The sequence below is a fragment of the Melanotaenia boesemani genome, chromosome 9 (genome assembly GCF_017639745.1).
Source record: "Melanotaenia boesemani isolate fMelBoe1 chromosome 9, fMelBoe1.pri, whole genome shotgun sequence".
Classification (NCBI taxonomy): domain Eukaryota; kingdom Metazoa; phylum Chordata; class Actinopteri; order Atheriniformes; family Melanotaeniidae; genus Melanotaenia; species Melanotaenia boesemani.
Window position 1 is genome coordinate 19,279,705 of NC_055690.1, and position 19,592 is coordinate 19,299,296.

Here is a 19,592-nt window from a genome sequence, read left to right on the forward strand (position 1 = left end):
GCACCATCGGCTCTAAAACCCTTAATTGAATCATGCAGTCAACGCTCAGTTGAAACACACAATCAATGTTTAAATAAAGAAGAAAACGTTTTTAAGTGATAAACTCTTGTTTACGGAGTGTTACCCAAGGAGGGCGGGGTCAGGGTCGGCGGGGGGGCGGGCGGTTCTTTCAGTCGCCCATGCCCCTTTTTGCCCTCCGCGCTCAGCGGGGGAAGAAGCGTGAACTTGAACGCTGCCTCCACAGCTCGGTGCGAGCCCAGACAGAGGCCAAACACTCTTATCAGTCCGACCCCGTCGCTCAAGTTTTGGTCAACTTATCGGAGAAGGAGCAGCTGGACGGAGTCTGGTTTGGGTTTGGGACCCTAAAAGGTGCCAAACGCTCGACGAGATGTCCAGACGCAAACTTGGAAGCAGACCGCAGCACCTGAGTGCAATTCAAGGTAAGCCGGGCGGAAGAGAAGCATATGTGTGGGCACGTTGGGACGGTGTCAGGCGAGTGTGATTGTTTTATGTGAGCTTAATATAAATTCGGGCACAGGTTTTTACTTAGTACCATTTTGCGCTTGTGGGATGTGTCCTGGTAGCTACTGGTTATCCGGTTATATTGTATGGATTACGGAGAAGTACATAGCCTAATTCTTTAAATAACCAAACACGAGAAAGACTTATCAAAAGTGTCTTTATGAAACGTCCGTCAACTCCGCAAGGATCTTCAATTCTAAATAAGTGAAGTGTTGAAAGAAGGGCACATAATGTCCGTGTTTTGTCCTGGTGTGTATTGTTGCTGCCGCAGTTCACGTAGAGGAAGGACCGGTTTATTGGCACGTTGTTCTCAGAGGCTACAGGTCCGAACACGATGATTAATGTTTCCAGGTTAGAGGATGATCAGGTTTCTCAGTAGGTCTTTGTGTGTGTTTTTTTTATTATTTATTTTATTATTATTATTATTATTATTATTATTATTATTATTATTATTATTATTATTTATATGTCTTTAAGACATCAGCTTGGTTTGTTTAAAGCCAAGACACTGACTCCGTCCTGCGTCAGCTCATACCAGAGTTTTTAATGTTCTGTAAGTGAAATTATAGTAAAAAATGTTGCTTACAATTGAGCCTCCGTTTGTTTACTGTTGAGGTCATTTCTACAATATAAACGCTAAAAGGAAATGAGTACATAAAATTAAACATGTCTTTTTTACAGTTCTCTTCTGGAGACCACTGGTGCGTGTCTGGTGTGACCACAGGCCCTGACTCAACTCCATGTTGTGTGTGTACGCGCACGAATTAGTGCGCGCGCGTAACCGCGCTTTGCAAGTCTGCACAAACAGTGCAGCCCTGAAACAGGAAAGGTGACATTTTTGAGTAGCAACTGGCGAGATCCGACTTCAGACTGTACTGTCTGTACCTGTCCTGTTTGCTGGCCTGCCCAGCCTGGGCAGGTGGATCCAGAGCAGGTATCAAGGTGTGCCCATGGCCGCGTTGAGCAATAGACATCTGACCGCCCCCCCTCCCTTTCTCTTCCTTCTTCTTTTTAAAGAGCTCTACCTGGTTTGAGCCGAGGGACTGGCTATAAAAGTAGTTTGCACAGAGGTTTGGTTAAAGTTCTCACACAACACTGTCTGCAGACTGTAGCTGCGTTCAGAACTGCAAACCACATAAGATTTGTTAGGTTGTTTGTTGTAAATCAGATGAGCTGCCCTGCACACGAGTGTTAACATAAAAAACACAAGGCCTGCTCTTATCTGAAACACCTTCAGTCACTGTTTTTCTCTTTTATTGCAATCCACTTCCTGTTGAGAAACTCCCGCTGCCTGCAGCTGGTAAGGCAACGTTTTATTTTGAGTGAAAGGTGAACGCCTCAGTCATGATCTTACATCTTCATAATAAGTCATTTCTATACTGGTTTGCAGTCATATTAGAATGTGTGAGCTTGTGCAGAGATGGACCGTTGGGCTCCTCTCTTGCACCCAGCTGCCTCAGCCAGAGCGAGCAGATCTGTAACTGGTTAAAGGAAGTGGTCAGTGTTGTTTGAGCAGATTGGCCTCATTGAGCTTATAACTGAAACTAGCACTTTTAATCACCGTGCCTGTTTGTTTTTTCCATTGAGGTCAACAACTATGTCTGCAGTTTATAACAGCAAGGTTACGAGCTCACAAAAATCAATATTAACTGGAATGTGGTGCTTTATGTTTATGCAGTATGCTAATTGAATATTGGACATATGCATATAGATTTCAGACATGAACTGGTGATTTAAATGCTGTGAAAATGTATAAATGAACTATTTTCCTATGAGACACCTTACAACGAACACCTGTCTGTGTTCCATGTAAAACATTATGTATGTGCAGCAATTGTGGAAATTAAAGTGTAAAAAATATCTAAATAGAACCAAGAATTCTATTTTCAGGAAGCAAAAAGTCTTTTCTTTCCTCAGAGATATTCATCTTACTAGTTTTAAAGTAACATTACAAGATAAAATGCACACTTAAGCAGTTTATTAGTTCATCTACTAATTCTGGAAACATAATTTGAATGATTTGTCTTTAATTCTATTCTCAACACCGAAGAACAAAACAGTTTTATGTGGTCATAATCTTTTTTTTCTCTTTTTTTTTGTCCTGCCACAGATACCACTGATGGGGAGGATGGTACAGGCTCATCAGGTGATCATCGTCCTCCACCTCCTCCTCCACAGGTTCGAGCCCCTGGCAGTGGTCGAGACCTCCTAACTTGTGGACAGTGCAGCCAGGCCTTCCCCCTGGCACACATCCTGGCCTTCATCCAGCACAAACAAGGAGGTTGCAGCTCACGAAATCAAGCCCCTAACACCAGTGCCACTCCTCCCTCACCTGCCAGCCGAGCAAGGCATCAGCAGGCCACCAGCGTCGAGCCGGCACCCGGCTTCATCGAGCTGCGGCGAGGGGCGGCCAGAGACGGAGCCTGGGGGGAGGAGCTAGGTATGAGCGTGAGAGCAGAGCACAGCAAATCAGGTGAGTGCATAGAGGAGGCAGAAGAAGGTGGCAGGTTGTTAATTAGTGACTCTGTATTTTTCTTGTTTTGTTTTAAATTTTTTCAACTTGGCTTGTCTTCATCTCACAACTGCTCCTCCTCCCTCTCGAGTCCAGCTCATTAACTAGCCGTTGCCATTAGCAGACCTGCGTGGTTACTGACGCGTGGGCTAATTGTGTGAAAAGGATAGGTGTCAGGAACATTCAGAGGGCACCAGGGGTCCCAGAGGGCTTCGTGTCGAGCACCTGAGCTCCTTCCCATATCCCTGGCTGTCAGTCTCTGAGGTGGAGTGGCCAGGTAAACATGTTTCTTCCTGCCTGTCACCCACTGCAACCTGGTCAGCAGAGACTAAAACCAACTACCCTAAACTCCAGAATGTTTCCCTTTGGTTTGTGAAGGGGCGTGCTCGTCGTAGTTCTGCACTGCAGTATGAAATGGTCAGGGGTGTGGATGTGAGACAGATCTTGCAGCTCTCCTCGCTGTCATGACACTGTAATGGAGAGCATTGCATCATGTGCAGCTCCTCAGCCATCTCCCACTGTTCTGCCCCAGGCTGAGCCACCTGAGCTCCTGGGATTCTCCTCCTGCTGTTTCTTCATCTTGCTCTCCCTCTACTTCCCCTTGTTTTTCTAGATTCTGTCTTGTTTCTCTTCTTCAGTCTAAAGCATGTAATACATTAGCACCAGTTTTCCTAAAGGTATTTTTTTCTTCACGCTTTTTCCTTTTCATTTAGAGAAGATGAGCAAAAATGTGACTGAGGATGCTGTGATGCCAAAAATAATATGTCACGGTGAGGTAGATCAGAAATTCCTGGATTCTCATTAAAATCCTTTTGAAGAATTTCATGTCACTAGAGAAAAATGTGTATATGAGATGGAGAGGTAATGTGTTTTCCCTGTAAAGGTCAGACACTGTCTCAAAACTGAGAAAGGGTTCAGAGTCTGATGGATAAATGATTGCAAATGGACACAGAATCTTGCCACACACACGTCAGATACGAGTGTCCCTTTGCACATCTTGAAACACTCTCCATCATGCACACACACATTGGCAGTTCCTTCCTTCATGCTATGCTCGAGGGACGTGTGTGCACACCGTTTCCGTTTGTCCACAACCTTGCATGTTTTTCTGTTTCAGTCTGTTTTTTCATCTCTTGCTTGCAGTCAGGGAATATAACAGTTTGGTAATTTGCTGCCCGCAGTATTATACAACAAACTAACACGTGCACCAGATGACAAGGGAAAGGGCACGACAGCTTGTGAATAATGCAATAGATAAGTTTGGATTAAATTTTTATTCATGCACGTTGGCTGCATTTGTTTAAAGTTCCATATTTTGAACCCGGCTTTAGTTTTTATCTCCTTCAATTGTGACAAAGTTTGCTGGATGTGTGGGTTTCAAAAGGGACGCCTGCTGCCCTGCAAGTTGAAGGTGTTTGACTCGAGTGGTGAGCTGTTTTGTGTGTCTTTAAAGATGACTGAAAGTGAAAGAGCAGTTATCCCACAACACACCGGCCCTCCATCTATTTTCTGCATTCATAAGAGAGAAGCGGCGAGGATGGAGGAGAAAAGGGGGTAGAGCGGGATGGATTACTGAAGAGCCGTGTGCATCTGTCTCTTTCCTTTTTATTTATTCTCCTTGTTTGTTTTTTTTTCCTCATCTCCAACGCCTCCCCATTTCTTCCCCCCCATCTTCAACACACTTTTGCTTTGCCCTCTTTCAATTTCTCTCCCCCCTCCTCCCTTTCCTCTCTTTTTCTCCTCCCTCTGCCTCCCAAGGGAGAAGAGATTCTGCCTGCTGCTCGTTAGTGCTCCCAGCCAATCTGCATTTTTAATTAGTAGTTATTGCTTCTGCTTAATATTCAAGTGCTACCCCGGGCCAAATGGGAATCCTTACAAAAAAAAAAGGAGTGAGTGAGTGGAGAGAGTGAAGGAGAGAGAAACCGGCTGGGTATTGTGTTTCACTCCAGGACCCCGAGACAAAAGCCTCCCCCCCTCACCCTCAGGGAGAGATTTGGTGGGTTTTTGGGGGGCGTGGGGTGAGGAGAGTTGGGGTTGGAGGATGGGTCTCAAGTACAATTCGAAGGGGTGACATATTTTTCGTGGTGTCTCTTGGCCCCCCACGCTACATTACAATCTTTTTTATCTCATTTTCTTTTTATCTCCTGAGCCCTGACCTACCTATCGCTCTGCATTTTTTTCCTTCTCTTGCTCTTCACCCTATTTTTAAAAGAAGTATCTCAACTTCTTCTGGGTTTCTCCTCAGGCTAGGTTAAAGGACATGAACACCACAGCTTCTCTCGTCTCCAGACAGAGGGAGGGCGGGAGAGGGGAAAAAGAGAAAGAAACAGTTGCTCTCTTTTTCATCTTCACTCTCCTCCCCCCCTCCAGTAAAATACAGAAGGATTTGACTTGAGGAAACATGAAAGAGGCTTATACCAGAGTCGGCTTTGAACCTCTAAAAAAAAAAAAGAAAGTGTAAAAGACTGTTTTCCCCTCAATTTGGGGATCTTCTCTCCAATTTTGATTTATGCAGAAAGGCCTCATTTGTCAAGCAGGCTGAGTCAGTGCCTGATTTACATAAAGCGTTAGTTTTCTGCGTTCTGCTAATTAGCAATTTGCAGCTTAATTGGAGATTGGCTCTCAGTTAGGAGACAAAGCTATCCAAATATAAAAATATCTCCAGATGCACTTTGTGACATGTTGTTGGCCTTCCCCACTTCTGGATCCTCAGTTCTCCACATTTTTCTTTCCTGCTTTGGGTCATACTTTTCCTCACACCTTTCCGTTGTTTCTGCCCCCATTTTGGCCAGGTTCATTATCATCCAGCCCCCCCGACCTCTGAGTTATTCAGACTAATCTTCCTGCAATACTCCCCTGCTAGATTTAGCTTTTATCATGTTACTTGTGTGCAGGTATTATAACTTAAAAGCTGCTAAAATTACTGTTTTTACATTATGAGAAATCATCTGTTTGTATGTGAAAGGGGTTGTTGGAAGGGATAAAACTGCAAGTAATTATCTTTCAGTTCAGTTTCAGTTTTTTCAGCCCTAAAGGGCTTGGACTTTCACAGTTGTAAACAAGTACACACACAACTGCAGGTATCGTGGGTGTGTATTTTTCCCCCCCTCCCCTTCATGCAGTCACTTTTAACGGCCACATGCCATAGATGCTCTATAGATCAGATTTGTAAAACCGGTAGCCCAGGAGAGACACACATCAAGCTACAGGTTACATTCTTACAGTAGTCCAGGAGGTACACCCAACTATTTTTTACATTTACAAGAACTATTTCATACATTTGCACTATGAATCAGTGTCCCACATAGGTTTCTATGGTCACAGTCAGTTAGCAGGCATGCAATTTTCTGCATATTGTCTCACGTCTTATGAAAGACTGAGTTAGCCTCCTGGTCTGACAAATGAAGCCAGTGAATGTGGCTTGAAATTGCATATCTGTCTGATTACCAGCAGAGGGCACCTTTGTGGTTTACCTATTAGACATTTTCTTGACACAGCGTAGCACACTGTAACACATCTAATATACAGTATATGCACACAAAAATAGCAGATATATATTAGTAGATACACATAGATAAAGATAATTGTGGACACAAACTCAAATGATTGTGTTACTCTGTGTCTGCTGGATTTATAAAGAGGCAACACAGTTCACATGAATGCAATATTTTTCTTTCAGCTTGAAAAAGCTGTTCCCAAGTGGGTTTTTTTCTATGAATCTATCTGTAGAAAGAATTGAAGATGTTTATGATTTTTTTAATTTTATTTTTTTTACCATTGACCAATGAAATCACTATTTCCATCCTGTTTGTTCTTGTTTGCAGTACCAGAGGAGCCGTTGTATTTCACCTGCCAGCAGTGTGAAGCTGTTTTTCCATCTGCTTGGGCACTCTTACAGCATGCTCAGCACATACATTCCTTCAGCATCTACCAAGAGGATGAGGAGGATGACCCAGTCATGAGAAGAGGAGGAGGAAGAGGGGGTCTTAAAGAGCACAAATCTGCTGCAGCAGTTCTGGACCCATGCCGGCTGAGCCAAGCTCTTGCCTCAGCTTTCCAGCCCTCTTCTCGACGCCGTTCACGTCAGGCACACACAACATCCACCACCAGCAACTTGCAGGCTGTGAACTTCTCAGTGCGGCTCAAGGAGCTTGCTGAGGGGGGTAACACCAGTGGCAGCTCTCCCAGAGGCCTTATGCTGTCACCATCCTCGTCTCCACCAGCAGCTTCACCTTTTCCTCAGACTGGTGGGCTTCAGGCCGACTTCCACTGTGGGATGTGTGACCAGAACTTCCAGTCGCTGCGTGCCCTGTCTGCCCATCGCCGGACTCACTCCTGTGAAAAGCCCTATCACTGTGGAGTGTGTGGGCTGGCTTTCGGCCAAAGCGGACAGCTAGCTCGCCATATAAGAAGCCATCACCAAGAGGCAGGTGGAGGAAATGGGTGTGAGTCAGGGGAGATGATGATAACGGAGGAAGATGCTGGGAGGCAGGGGGTGAGAGGGAGGCTTCAGATGCAGCCAGTTGGAATCATGGGAAAGTCAATGATTGGTACAGATCTAAGAGCTCCAGGTGCTTCTGAGCTTGACCTGACACTCCCCAAACACCCTTCAATACCTGCAGGCCTCATGCTGCTGACCTCCCAGTTAAGACCACCAGACAGGGAGCTGTTGAGGCTGTACCAACGCCGGAGAGAGGGAGGAGAGGGAGGTGAAGAGGAAGCAGAGGGACAAGGAGAGCCCCAGCACACCTCACCCTGTGCCAGTCCCTCTGAAGGCTCATTGGAGAGCGGAGAGACAGGAGGGAGCGGTGAGAGCGGCATTGCTAGTGGCAACTGCACACCCAAACGTCCAGAGATGGGCGACCGAGTGCGAGGAGTCGGAGAGTGGGAAAATGAAAGAGGAGAGCTCATTGATAGGGATAGGGAGAAAGAGTGGAGCTCAGCTACAGTCAGCGAGGTTGTGCAGGAGTGGCAGAGGGATAATGAGCGAAGGAGCGTCACAGGAGGGGCGAGCACTGGAGGAAATAGCAATACATCTGCTGGACTGACTGGTAAGAAAAAGAAAGATGAGGCATGCGAGTACTGTGGCAAACAGTTCAGAAACAGCAGCAACCTGACTGTTCACCGTCGTAGTCACACGGGTGAACGGCCATACCGTTGTGGCCTCTGCAACTACGCCTGCGCCCAGAGTTCAAAGTTAACACGCCACATGAAAACCCATGGTGCCCAGGGAGCAAAGGCTTCCTTTTTGTGCCAACTGTGTTCAGTTCCTTTCACTGTCTACGCCACCTTGGAGAAACACCTGAAGAAAGTTCATGGCCTGAGTCATGCCAGTGTGGGAGCTTATGCACAGGCCAGTGCTGCAGACACTTTAGCAGCTTTAAGGGCAGGGGAAGAACCTGTGGTGGTGAAAATGGAAGATGATGAGGCCACTTTAGATCAAATAGACCTGGATAACAAAATGCTAAGCAATGTGGTGAGCAGCATGGAGGCGGTGAGCAACATGAAGATGGAGGATGGGCAAAGCCTGGCAGAATGTGTGGAGGGCAGAGGACCTTCTGCCAGCGTGGAAGATCTCCCATGTGAAAGCAGTGCAGATCCAAGCTTAGCTTTGATGTCCACACTCTGAGAGCTGTACTCGGCCACAAAGGAAAAATAGCACTGTATAAGATTTAACTTGCCCATGCAATTAAAACTGAAGCAGATCTACTGTAGAAAGCAGCAGGTAGCCACGTCCTGCCTGCCAGCCCCAAGGTACCACTGCAGCCACCAGTTGTTCACAATTGTATGCAAAGCTGCTGGTTGAAACTACATGCCTACAGTTCTTCAGACCACAGAGAAAAACAAAGCCATGACATTCAACAGGGAGATTACCATAGCTCATGAACAGGAAGTGAACTGCCACAGTCCACACCGACACAGGAAACTGATCACCATGTTGCAGCGCAGGATGCAAAAGACGTGTGATTTATGTCTTTGGTGACCCACTGGACAGATGGAAACAGATCATAACGTTCAGATAACACGCATAACAAATTATATTGATTTAAAAAGAAAAAAGGCTTAAAAATACGTTATTCAACACCAGCAAATAGAAGGAGGTCATGTTGTTCTACCTAGCTCTTTTCTTTTGAGAAGACCTTTTAAAGACTAAAGACTTTTGAACGGACACAGAGCTGAAATGAATCCAAACACTGTCTGCCTGCAGTTTCTCACACTCCTCTTTTTAAAAGCGCTTGGTTGTCACAACACTTGTCACTTAATGTTTACAAGGCTCAGGGGGCTGAACAAGGTTGTGCTCCTGACTTTGTGACAGTTTGTGTGGATTATTTTCTGTTCTCTTATTCTTTTTGCTTCTGATTTTATAAATGTGAATATGGAGACTTCAAGTCTCATTTGCTGATGTTTTTGTATTAGTTTCTATGCATAAAAAAAACAGCAATTTTACCTACATGTGAAACGGGTGTATATAATTTTTCTCTGAACTATTGTGATGGTAATTCCTCTCTTTCATTGTTTACATTTGTAAAGTGCCGGACTGATTTAAGCTTGTGCATGTTTTGCAGCCGTTGAGACTTTGTTTTTGCTTGTTTTTAAATTCGTCCTAATTTATGGATGCTGCATGTTCGTGGTGCTTGTGCAACTGAAAAAATCTGTATCACTGCTGAGCTACAGGGTCGACAGGTACAGCGTAGCTAGTTGATTTTGACGAGTGTTGTGAGAGGCCGCCAAGCGAGCACTTGGGTAAGTGAGTGGTGTGAAAGTTTAAGTGCGTGTGACCACTTATTGGGTAAAAATCCTCTAGTAACGCTCAAAGCCCCTGCTGTGATCTTGCGTCACATGCATGACTCGATCGGACATAATCAGTGTCGAGCTTCTGGAAGGTCATTGTGTGTGACCAATGAGGATTTAAACACAAGTTAAACTTGAGAATTGAAACCTTCAAACAGACTGTTGCCACCTCTTTCATGACTACTGATATGACTTTACATTATCTGATCAAATTGTGGTGTGTGTTGTTTCAAAGTGATTTCTGAGCGAATACAGTGTAACTGTTCAGGGATAATATTTTGTATATAGATTCTTGCTGTTGCAATCCTTATTGTTGTTGCTCATAATAATATCTACCTGTCCTTATTACATGCGCTTAATTTCTTCCAGCATTCCTTTTTGATTCCTTTTAGGCTCAAAACTGGCTATTGTGAAGCTATTCTGCTCTGTCTTTGTAAACTTGACACAATTTTGTAATTAACCTTGTCACAAGGAGCCTCAATAAAGAAATGAGGTAAAATGTTTTATGTGGTTGTTTTATTCTCCCTCCTGTGTCCTGTTTTTGCTTTTCTCTGATCTTTTCTTTATTCTGGGATTCACAACAAAGCTACTTTAAGTGTCTTTTTTTTCACCAGGATGTTGTCTCAGTCAGTGTGGGTCGTTTCTCTGAGGACCACAGTCAGTGCTGACTTATTCATTTTTAATGTGCATGTTTGGATTAGAAACCCTCACTCCGTGTTTACATCCTTGTGATGTTACTCGCTTCATCTAGAAACACTAACGCAATTCAGCTGGGGGTGTGAAAGTATGATCTACATTGTATGTATGTATGTATGTACATATATTTAACCTGATGTTAGTCACACTGTATATTCTGGGATTGGTGCAGTGAGATAGGATGGGACAGGGGTGACCAGACTTTCTCAGGATATAAGATGGTGAGGAACGCTCCTATCTTATCTTAGGATTATTATTTGTGGGCACATTAGGAGCACGTTAGGGGTGGGGAGTGTTGAAGGGGTGTTAAAATTGCTGACTACATTTTAAGGGTATAGAAACCTCTGCACCAGCGTCTCAGGTCTTAACCCCACCCCTTCTGATGAAAATGAAGTTCTGTGATTCCTCTAGCTCATTAACAGACGGCCTTTTAATGAGCTTTCAACAGGGTGGGGGCTGGGTAGTTGAAGAGGAGGGTTAGAAGTGTGGGTGGATGACTGGTGGGGGGATTTTACCAGATGTACACACGCCCACTCCTACCAATTACCATTGTGTTATTGAGGAGAAGGAGGAAGTGAGGACAGAAGGCCCATGGACCCAGACAAGTCCGTTTGTCCTTTTCTGTCCACAGAGACATAAAAGCCAGGAGGCAGGACAGCGCAGGTAATGGGTAACATCTCTCCGTCTGGTAAACTCTGTGTTGGACGCCATTTGGTGCTCGTATGGACCCAATTATGTAACGTAAGTTGATACAGAGCATAGAACAGTATCCCCTACAGCAAATGGATATCTTTTATTTTTCTCTGTATGCCCTTTGTCTTCTTGCAGTACACACCTATCTGAGTTGCTGTCAGACCTGAAAAGGTCAGTGTCAGTACCCAAAGAAGCCAATCACAAGGCTTTAATATGAACCAATAAGTGCTAGTGTTTTCTGACCAGTGACTGCCTCTGAGCGATGGTAACATGGATCTAATAGTTGTTCCAGCTCAACAGGAGAGCTTTTGTTTACGTAAATGCTTCAGGACAGGCACAATGCTGTCACAGGGGGTGCTAGTGTTGTGCCCACACTAACAGGAATAGGTATTAACATAAAAAGAGAACATCTGAGATTATTACGCCACAGTTTAAAATTTGTGTTTTCATTGTCTACACTTCAAAACTGTTAAGTGAAGCACTTCTTTGAACAACTTGGGCTGTTTGTGAGTCATAATAAAAAGCAGTGAATACCCTTACTTGCATGCTATAGCCTAAGGGCTTAATCCTGGGTGTTAGTACTGATACATTTAATTCCTGGCATACTTGGCCAAGGCTAAGACATGCTAAACATCAGATGGCTCATACATTAAGACAACCCATAATATTATCATTCTGCAACTTTATGTATATTATTGCTTTCACATAAGACAGAAATATTAAATAATAAAACCAGAGTAGTTGATATATATAGGTGGAACAAAAAAAAAAAACAAACAAAAAAAAAAAAGAAAATTGAATATTGCAAAAAACTTAATTTCAGGAATCAACTTAAAAGGGAAAACTAATATATTTTATAGACTCTTTACATGCAAAGTGAGATATTTCAAGCATTTATTCATTATAATTTTTTATCATGGCTTACAGCTTATGAAAACCCGAAAGTCAAAATCTCAGAAAATTAGAATATTACATGAAAAAAAATTTTTTTTTGACCATACAGAAACACAGAAATGTAAACCACTTGAAGAATATAGCCACGTATATGAACTCAGTACTTGGTTTGAGCACCTTTTGCATGAATTACTTCCTCAATGCGGCGTGGCTTGGATGTTATCAGCCTGTGGCCCTGCTGGGGTGTAATGGAAGACCAGGATGCTTGAACACTGGCCTTCGACTCATCTGCATTGCTTGGTCTCATCTGCCTCATCTTTCTCTTGGCAATGATCCATAGATTTTCTGCGGGGTTCAGGTCAGGAGAGTTTACTGGCCAATCAAGCACAGTAATCCTTGGTCATTGAACCAGGTTTTGGTTCTTTTGGCAGTGTGGGCAGATGCCAAGTCCTGCTGGAAAATAAAGTTAAAATCTCCAAAAAGCTTTTCTGCTGAAGGAAGCATGAAGTGCTCTAAAATCTCCTGGTAGACGGCTGCGTTGACTCTGGACTTAATAAAGCCTAGTGGACCAACACCAGCAGATTGCATGGCTCCCCACATCAACACAGACAGCGGAAACTTCACGCTGCACTTTAAGTGTCTTGGATTGTTGCCTCTCCGTTCTTCCTCCAGACTCTGGGACCTTGATTTTCAAACGAGATACAACTCAGACCACTGCTCAACAGACCAGTTTTTTTTTTTAGCTCAGGTAAGACGCTTCTGCCGTGTTTTGTTCAGGAGCAGCTTGACAAGAGGAATACAACATTTGAAGTCCAGGTCCAGGATCCGTCTGTGTGTGGTGGCTCTCGAAGCTCTAACTCCAGCCTCGGTCCACTCCTTGTGAAGCTCCCCCACATTTTAGAACTGCCTTTTCCTGACGATCCTCTCCAGGCTGCCATCAACCCTGCTGGTTGTGCAACTTTTTCTTCCACACTTTTCCCTTCCACTCAACTTTTTATTGTGCTTTGATACAGCACTTTGAGAGCGTCCAACTTCTTTTGCAGTTACCTTTTGAGGCTTTCCCTCCTTGAGGAGGATGCCAATGATGGTTTTCTGCACAACTGTCAGGTCAGCAACCTTCACCATGACTGAATTCTACTGAAATAGACTGAGGGACAATTTAAATGCTCAGGAGTCCTTTGCAAGGACATTCTATTTTATTTTTAGTTGCATCTATATGTATATAATGGATTTACAGAAATAAAAAAATAATATGTTGGACACAAAAGACAACAGTGAAATTCAAACTGAATTACAACCAACACACACACACAAACACAAAAATGTATACAAACTGTTGGAATGCCACAACTTTCCTAAATCAAGCATAAACTAGGTTATGAACTCTCCTTATGAAAGCTTCTGATCTTAATTGCATTCTCCTTAAATGTAGAGCCTATTTTTGTCAAACTTCAACTAGAAGAAAATCCAGCTATCCATTTTCTATACCTGCTTAATCTAAAATAGGTTCAAAGTAGGTCTGGAGCCTATCCCACCACACTTCGTGGCTATTCTGAATATCGTCAGCATATAATTTATATATATAAAAAAAAAAAGCTTATTCAAGAAAGACAGTTTTTAGTTGCATCTGAAGATTTTGGTGGGGGCTCAAATCAGCTTCAGGGCTGACCCAGTAACAATCATTCACGGCGTCAGTCATAAATTTGAGAACCTCCAATGAGATCAGGCTCTGTATCTGTTTCAAACTTAAAAGTAATTGTTGACTAAACCATCTTCCTCTTCTTCAAGCAATTTACAGACATTAAGTGCTGTTTTCTGGCACAGCCACAAATTCAGTTTAAATGTAAGATGATTAGCGCTGAACATTCATCAACAAAGAGAAAGCATGAGCTGTATGTTTGCTATAGGGCAGGCCTGTGGCCATGAGAGGCTCTCACTTATGTATGAGAGGATTGTGCTTTATCATGTAAAAAGCCAATTAACTGTGAGTTTTTAATTACATTTGTTGTGGTATACTGTGCGAAGCCTCCAATCATCTCTGCAAACCTTGCCCTGTTGTCTTCCGCCTCCTCAGAATGGCTAAGGAGGAGGCAGAGACTTGGGATTAATTCATCAACAGAGTTGACAGAGGTGGGGATAACAAGAAAGAGAAAGATGCATTCGTTAGTGGTCAGATGAACCACAGGACTCCATATCTGCTCTTTATCTTTACACATTTCCCACCTTTTCCCAGTTGTCCCTCCTCCTGCAACAACCGCAGAGTGAAATCTGAATCCTGGAATTGCACCCACTGCATTTCTCATCCCTCCCACCCTTCCCACCTCTAGCAGTGTGGGAGGACAAGTTGAGAGGCGGCAGGGTCCCTGGCAGTTATACGTCAATCCAGCTCCTTTCAGGCCAGAATAATGAGACCAGAGAAAGACAAGGATGAGCTCCAAGGTCACTTCAGTTTGTACAGAGTTTAAGGTAGTACTGTTGCTAACTGATGTAGGCAACAGTAGTGTAAAAACAAAAGAATCAATCAATCAATCAAACTTTATTTGTATAGCGCTTTACAACAGCAACAGCTGAACCAAAAGAAGAGAGAGTTACTAAAATTTGTTATTGAAATATTGATACAGAAAGAAACTGTTGTTAGATAACGATCATGCAAATAAATTTTATAAACCAACATAAACAAATCTGAGGTCATGGGCTTAGTTTTAGCTGATCAAATAAGGATGTGTTTGATAGATTAGACAGACAGGTTGTACATAGAACAACTATCTGATAAACTTAGCCCAAAAAAGTAAAGAAAAGTATGTGTTAGGATGAGCAGCAGAGGTGAGTATGTGGATTGCACCAATGAAAAACTTGCCAAATCTTCTCTGCCAATGCATTTGTCACAAGTCAGCCAAAGTGATTGTATTAGTCACTCTCACATGAACAGCGGACCCTACAAGTGTTCAATGGGGTTGAATTCAGGTCTGCACGCAAGCCATTTCATCCTCTCTGCTCCAAAATTCTGGAGGTAGTAGCTGATAAACCCCACTCTGTGGAGGAAAGCTTTCACGTCTTGGAGGATAGATTGTAAAATACTGGTTGCTGAATCTTATTTTTTATTTTATTTTATTTTATTATTTTTTTTACACAATAATTTTGATTACAGTTTTCATACGCAAACATTTTCACATTTTGCTCCAAATCCATATTCACAACAAAGTGAAACTCAAGGTGCAATGATCAAAAATACAAAACAAAACAGAAAGATAGAGATATTATTGGTTGTGACTGTCCACTGGTCCATGGATATGTACTTATTCAAAGTGCTTCTTTGTTGTTGTATAATGTCCATTTTCCCACTTGGCAACAAAAATGTCTTCTTATAGTTTGAGAGCATAGGTCATTTTTTGCACAGTATAAATTTCAGTAGTAATGGTCAGCCATTCTGTTACAGATGGTGGATCCAGTCTAAACCAATTTCTTCTTCTAGCTTTCTTGGCAGCAATAAATAAAATCTTGGCCAAATGCAAGTGATTATTCACAACACAATTTTTAATATTACCAAGATATATAGTTTTAAAGTATTCAGTATTTGATAGTCCAGGATTTTTTCTGATTTCAGATTAAATTAGGAATTGTAATTGCTGAATGTTATCTTGATGTCTTTCTCCAATAAGGAAAGGCCATTTTTCTTTGAGAGAGAGAAGCCATTCCACAAGATGTTACTCTTATCAGAGCAGCAGTCAGCACATAGTGTACTCTGTGCTTCTCTACACATAACGTTCTTCCACATGTCCACATTCTAGTTCTAGGGCTCTACACTAGAGCAAATAGGCCCGATGATGTAGTATAGTCATGGCTGCTTCCTATGTGACTGGGAATTGGCTGTATGCAAACTATTCCTGATTGTCTGGATAGAGAGCCATCAGCTATATTATCCTGCAAAACCTGACTGCAAACCTGAGAAGACTGCCTACGGTTCCTACGTGCTGACAGAGTGAGGTCATCTTGTGGTGTCATCTTCTTTGGGACACCTACTATCCAGCCTGTCTCTTACATTCATTGCTATGGAACTTGGCCTTAAATGTGGAGATGCTACAAGAGGTAACTCCAAAATTGCTGCAACTTGGTTTTGCAGAGCACCAACTTAAAGTTACCCTATGACATGGGCCCTATCCAGATCAGTCAAACGTGGCATGCTTGGAGCAGACATCAACTATCAGCTATAGCAGGGCCAGTGCTCATAGGTGCTGCTAATGAAGCGCCAATCAGGCACTTCATTGTTAGCACCTGGGTTAGCAGAAGCTCAAAACAAAGATTAAAACATGCAACTGAACCAACCACTACAAGTAGAGCAACACCTGCAACAAACAAGATCAGCAACATAAACTAAACCAGCCATTGCAGCTATTCCAGGCTAAAACTACACAAATCATAACTACAACTGCTCCTGCTACTTTACACAACAGGCTTGCTTATACATGTTACAGTTTGATTAAATTCAATAACATACAATACAAGTGATTATGGAGAATTATACTGTATGTTACATCTTTATATTATAGTGTGTGTAAAGAAACATGCTTAACAAGGTGTAGCTAAAGATGTTTTTAAATGGTTTTTTTTCATTATTTTCATTTGTAGTGCTTTAAAGATAAATAGACAACCCTAAGAAGACCAAATAGACAACCCTAAGAAGACCAAATAGACGAGGTAATCAAACATCTGCCAGCTCAAACGCTCTCTGATAAACTGCTCTTTCAACCTCTGTTACTCTTGTCTTTCACAATGCATTCATGTTACACTGATCGTGCACCCAGTGACCTTACTTGTGAACGTGAGGGAGCCATACAGAGTTGCTCAGGTGATCACACAGGTACACACACAAATCCATATACATATTCAGCCGGTTCGGTTTTTCGACCAGCTGCAGCCTTGATAGGGAAAATAGTAAGGTTAGGATGCAGAGTTCAGTCCTGTGACAGGTGAAAGGCCCAGAGGCAGGTGAACCGCAGCACCTGACTGCAAGAACCAGAGACTCCATATGCAACAATTGTCCACAACCACTAATACAGTTCTATAAGTCTTTATATAGCCCATATTTTCTCCATAATTTCTTTGTCTTTTGTTTAATTTGCTGGCTGCAGTTTATCAGTGCAGCTGAGGGTTGCTCAGCTAACTTAGCTAAAGATGTGCTTATTCTCATGTCCAGAGAGCCTTTATTTGTTTCAGTCAACATATACACTGCAAGCAAAATTAGTAAGTAAACCTCTTTGGGATTAATTGAAGTGATGAAGAAATACAGTTTTTAGGTAGTCTAAAATGCTATGATATCTCAAGCCTGAATGTTTAAGGAAAAGTCATATTTGCTTTCCACAGGGGACTGCAAATTATAGTTGTGCAGAGTTGGAAGGCAAACAGCTTACAGTAACTTTTCCCAAATAACTTCATCATTTGCATTATTTAGAGTAAGTGTAAATAAATAATACAAGCTTCCATTGAGTTTTCATCCATTTCTTCATCAGACTGTACCCACATTCATAAAGCAGAAACCACAGCCTTTCAGTGCTGTTCAGATGTGTATCTTCTCTCACTGTAAATGCAACAAAAGTTATCAATGAGACATAGTTTAGCCAAGGAAGAAAGTCAGGTCACTGCTGATAGAATAGAATAGAATAGAATAGAAGTACTTTATTCATCCCAATACTGCTTAATGGAGAATTTATTCTCTAGATTGAGCTTGTCTACAATATATATATGGAACATCAAATGGCACTGAATGCTCCTATTTCTAAGAAAGAGGTAATAAAGCCAGGATCTGCACTGTGGAAAAGCCCCAGGGCCCAATGGACTAAGCAGTGAATTCTTTAAAGAATTTGGTGACTTATTAGTAGGCCCCACACCAGATATGTTCAACCATTCATTTTTGGAAAGTGAGCTGCCTCAGTATTTAAAGGAAGCTAATTTCTTCCTTACTTAAAAAAAAAAACAAAAAAAAACAAAAACAAAACAAAAAAAAAAGGTGTGTGTGTGGGGGGGGGAATTCTGCTCATAATATAAAACAATTGGGCTGCTTAATGTAGATTGGAAAATACTTTAAAAAATATTTTTGGCCACTTGTCTTGAAAATTTAATAAGTTTAATCCTCATAAAAGGATGAAAATCTTGTAATAGTGTTAGGCTTCTTCTGAGTCTTCCAGCGTAGATGGTCTTGTGCTCTCGTTGGATGTGGAAAAATCTTTTGACCAGATGGAATTGGATCATTTATCTTATTCATTAGATAATTTCGGTTTGGTTATGATATTATTAAATAGATTAAAGTACTATATGATCATCGTTAAACAGCTGTTTTGACTAATGACCTTAGATCAGATAGTTTCACAATGCACAGAGGAACAAGGCAGGGTTGTCCCCTGTCAACCCTGTTGTTTGCCATTGCCATAGAACCATAGGCAGACGGCATTAGGTTGAATTCTCTGATACAAGGGCTGCAACTGGATAGGGTGCACTATAAGATAAGCTTATATGCAGACGATGATTTGATATTTATTTCCCAGCCTAAGAAGTGAATACCAGCACTGTTAAATCTTATGGACTATTCAGAAAGTTTGCAGGTTATATTATTAATTAGAGATGGGATTTTTGGCTCTTTGAAGGGAGCTGGATCTTAAGGAGCCGTTCCTTTCAAAGAGCCATTCAAAAGACTGGCTCGTTCTCACAATATCTTACAAAATTTCACAATATATAAGAATGACAAACAATCAAAATATGTACCTCTATGAAATCTACTATGCAAGATTAAAAAATTATAGGAAAAATATAGATTAAAAAGGATAAACCTGAGCAGTCAGTGCAAATTCTAGTAAATGTTTTGGGTAGAACTCACAGTATTTGTTTCCAAACAATACTCTCTGCCCATAGATGCTTCACATGAATGGAGCGTGTTGGACATCAGACTTCTATGATGTCACAAATGTTATTTATTTTATTTTCATTTTACTCAACTGTACGACTTCTTATTTACTTATTTATTCATTCATTCATTTTTAGTTCGAAGGGGGGTGGGGTGGGGTTGGGCTTGGTGTGTGTGTGTATATGTGTGTGCGTGTGACTGTGTGAAAGATTTCATTGAGTGTTTTTATTCTTATGTTTTTAATCATGTAAAGAACTTTGTGTTGCATATAGCATGAAAGCGCTTTATAAATAATGTTTTATTTGATTGCATTTGATGAAGGCAGTGTAAAAAAATTGTATATAAAAAGAATGGCTCACAAATGAACGGCTCACAGTTGTGAATCGGTTCCCATCGTTCATTTAAAAGAGCCGTTCAAAAGAATCGATTCGTTCATGAACGTCACATCTCTGTTATTAATCTGATAAAATCTGAGGCAATAGGTATTATTGTGACCCCTAAATTTGAGCATATATATAGGACAAACTTTGATCCACTGTTTGAGAAGGTAAGAGTGGAATTGAAAAGATGGAACACATTCCCTGTGTC

General features: G+C 42.0%; 1 protein-coding gene across 1 annotated transcript; it reads left to right on the forward strand.

Annotated features, from left to right (window-relative positions):
* Positions 1-170: 170 nt before the first annotated feature.
* On the forward strand, positions 171-10,329 carry znf296 (zinc finger protein 296). The gene is made up of 3 exons (XM_041994130.1): positions 171-440; positions 2,633-2,995; positions 6,859-10,329. The coding sequence occupies exons 1-3, from the start codon at positions 389-391 to the stop codon at positions 8,661-8,663; spliced, it is 2,220 nt and encodes a 739-aa protein (XP_041850064.1). The 5' UTR covers positions 171-388; the 3' UTR covers positions 8,664-10,329.
* Positions 10,330-19,592: the final 9,263 nt, after the last annotated feature.

Bases quoted from the DNA above. Each gene is read 5' to 3' on its own strand.
- znf296 (XM_041994130.1), top strand. From the start codon at position 389: ATGTCCAGACGCAAACTTGGAAGCAGACCGCAGCACCTGAGTGCAATT. The intron at 441-2,632 runs GTAAGCCGGGCG...GTCCTGCCACAG, and splicing joins GCACCTGAGTGCAATTCAAG to ATACCACTGATGGGGAGGAT. The intron at 2,996-6,858 runs GTGAGTGCATAG...TCTTGTTTGCAG, and splicing joins AGCAGAGCACAGCAAATCAG to TACCAGAGGAGCCGTTGTAT.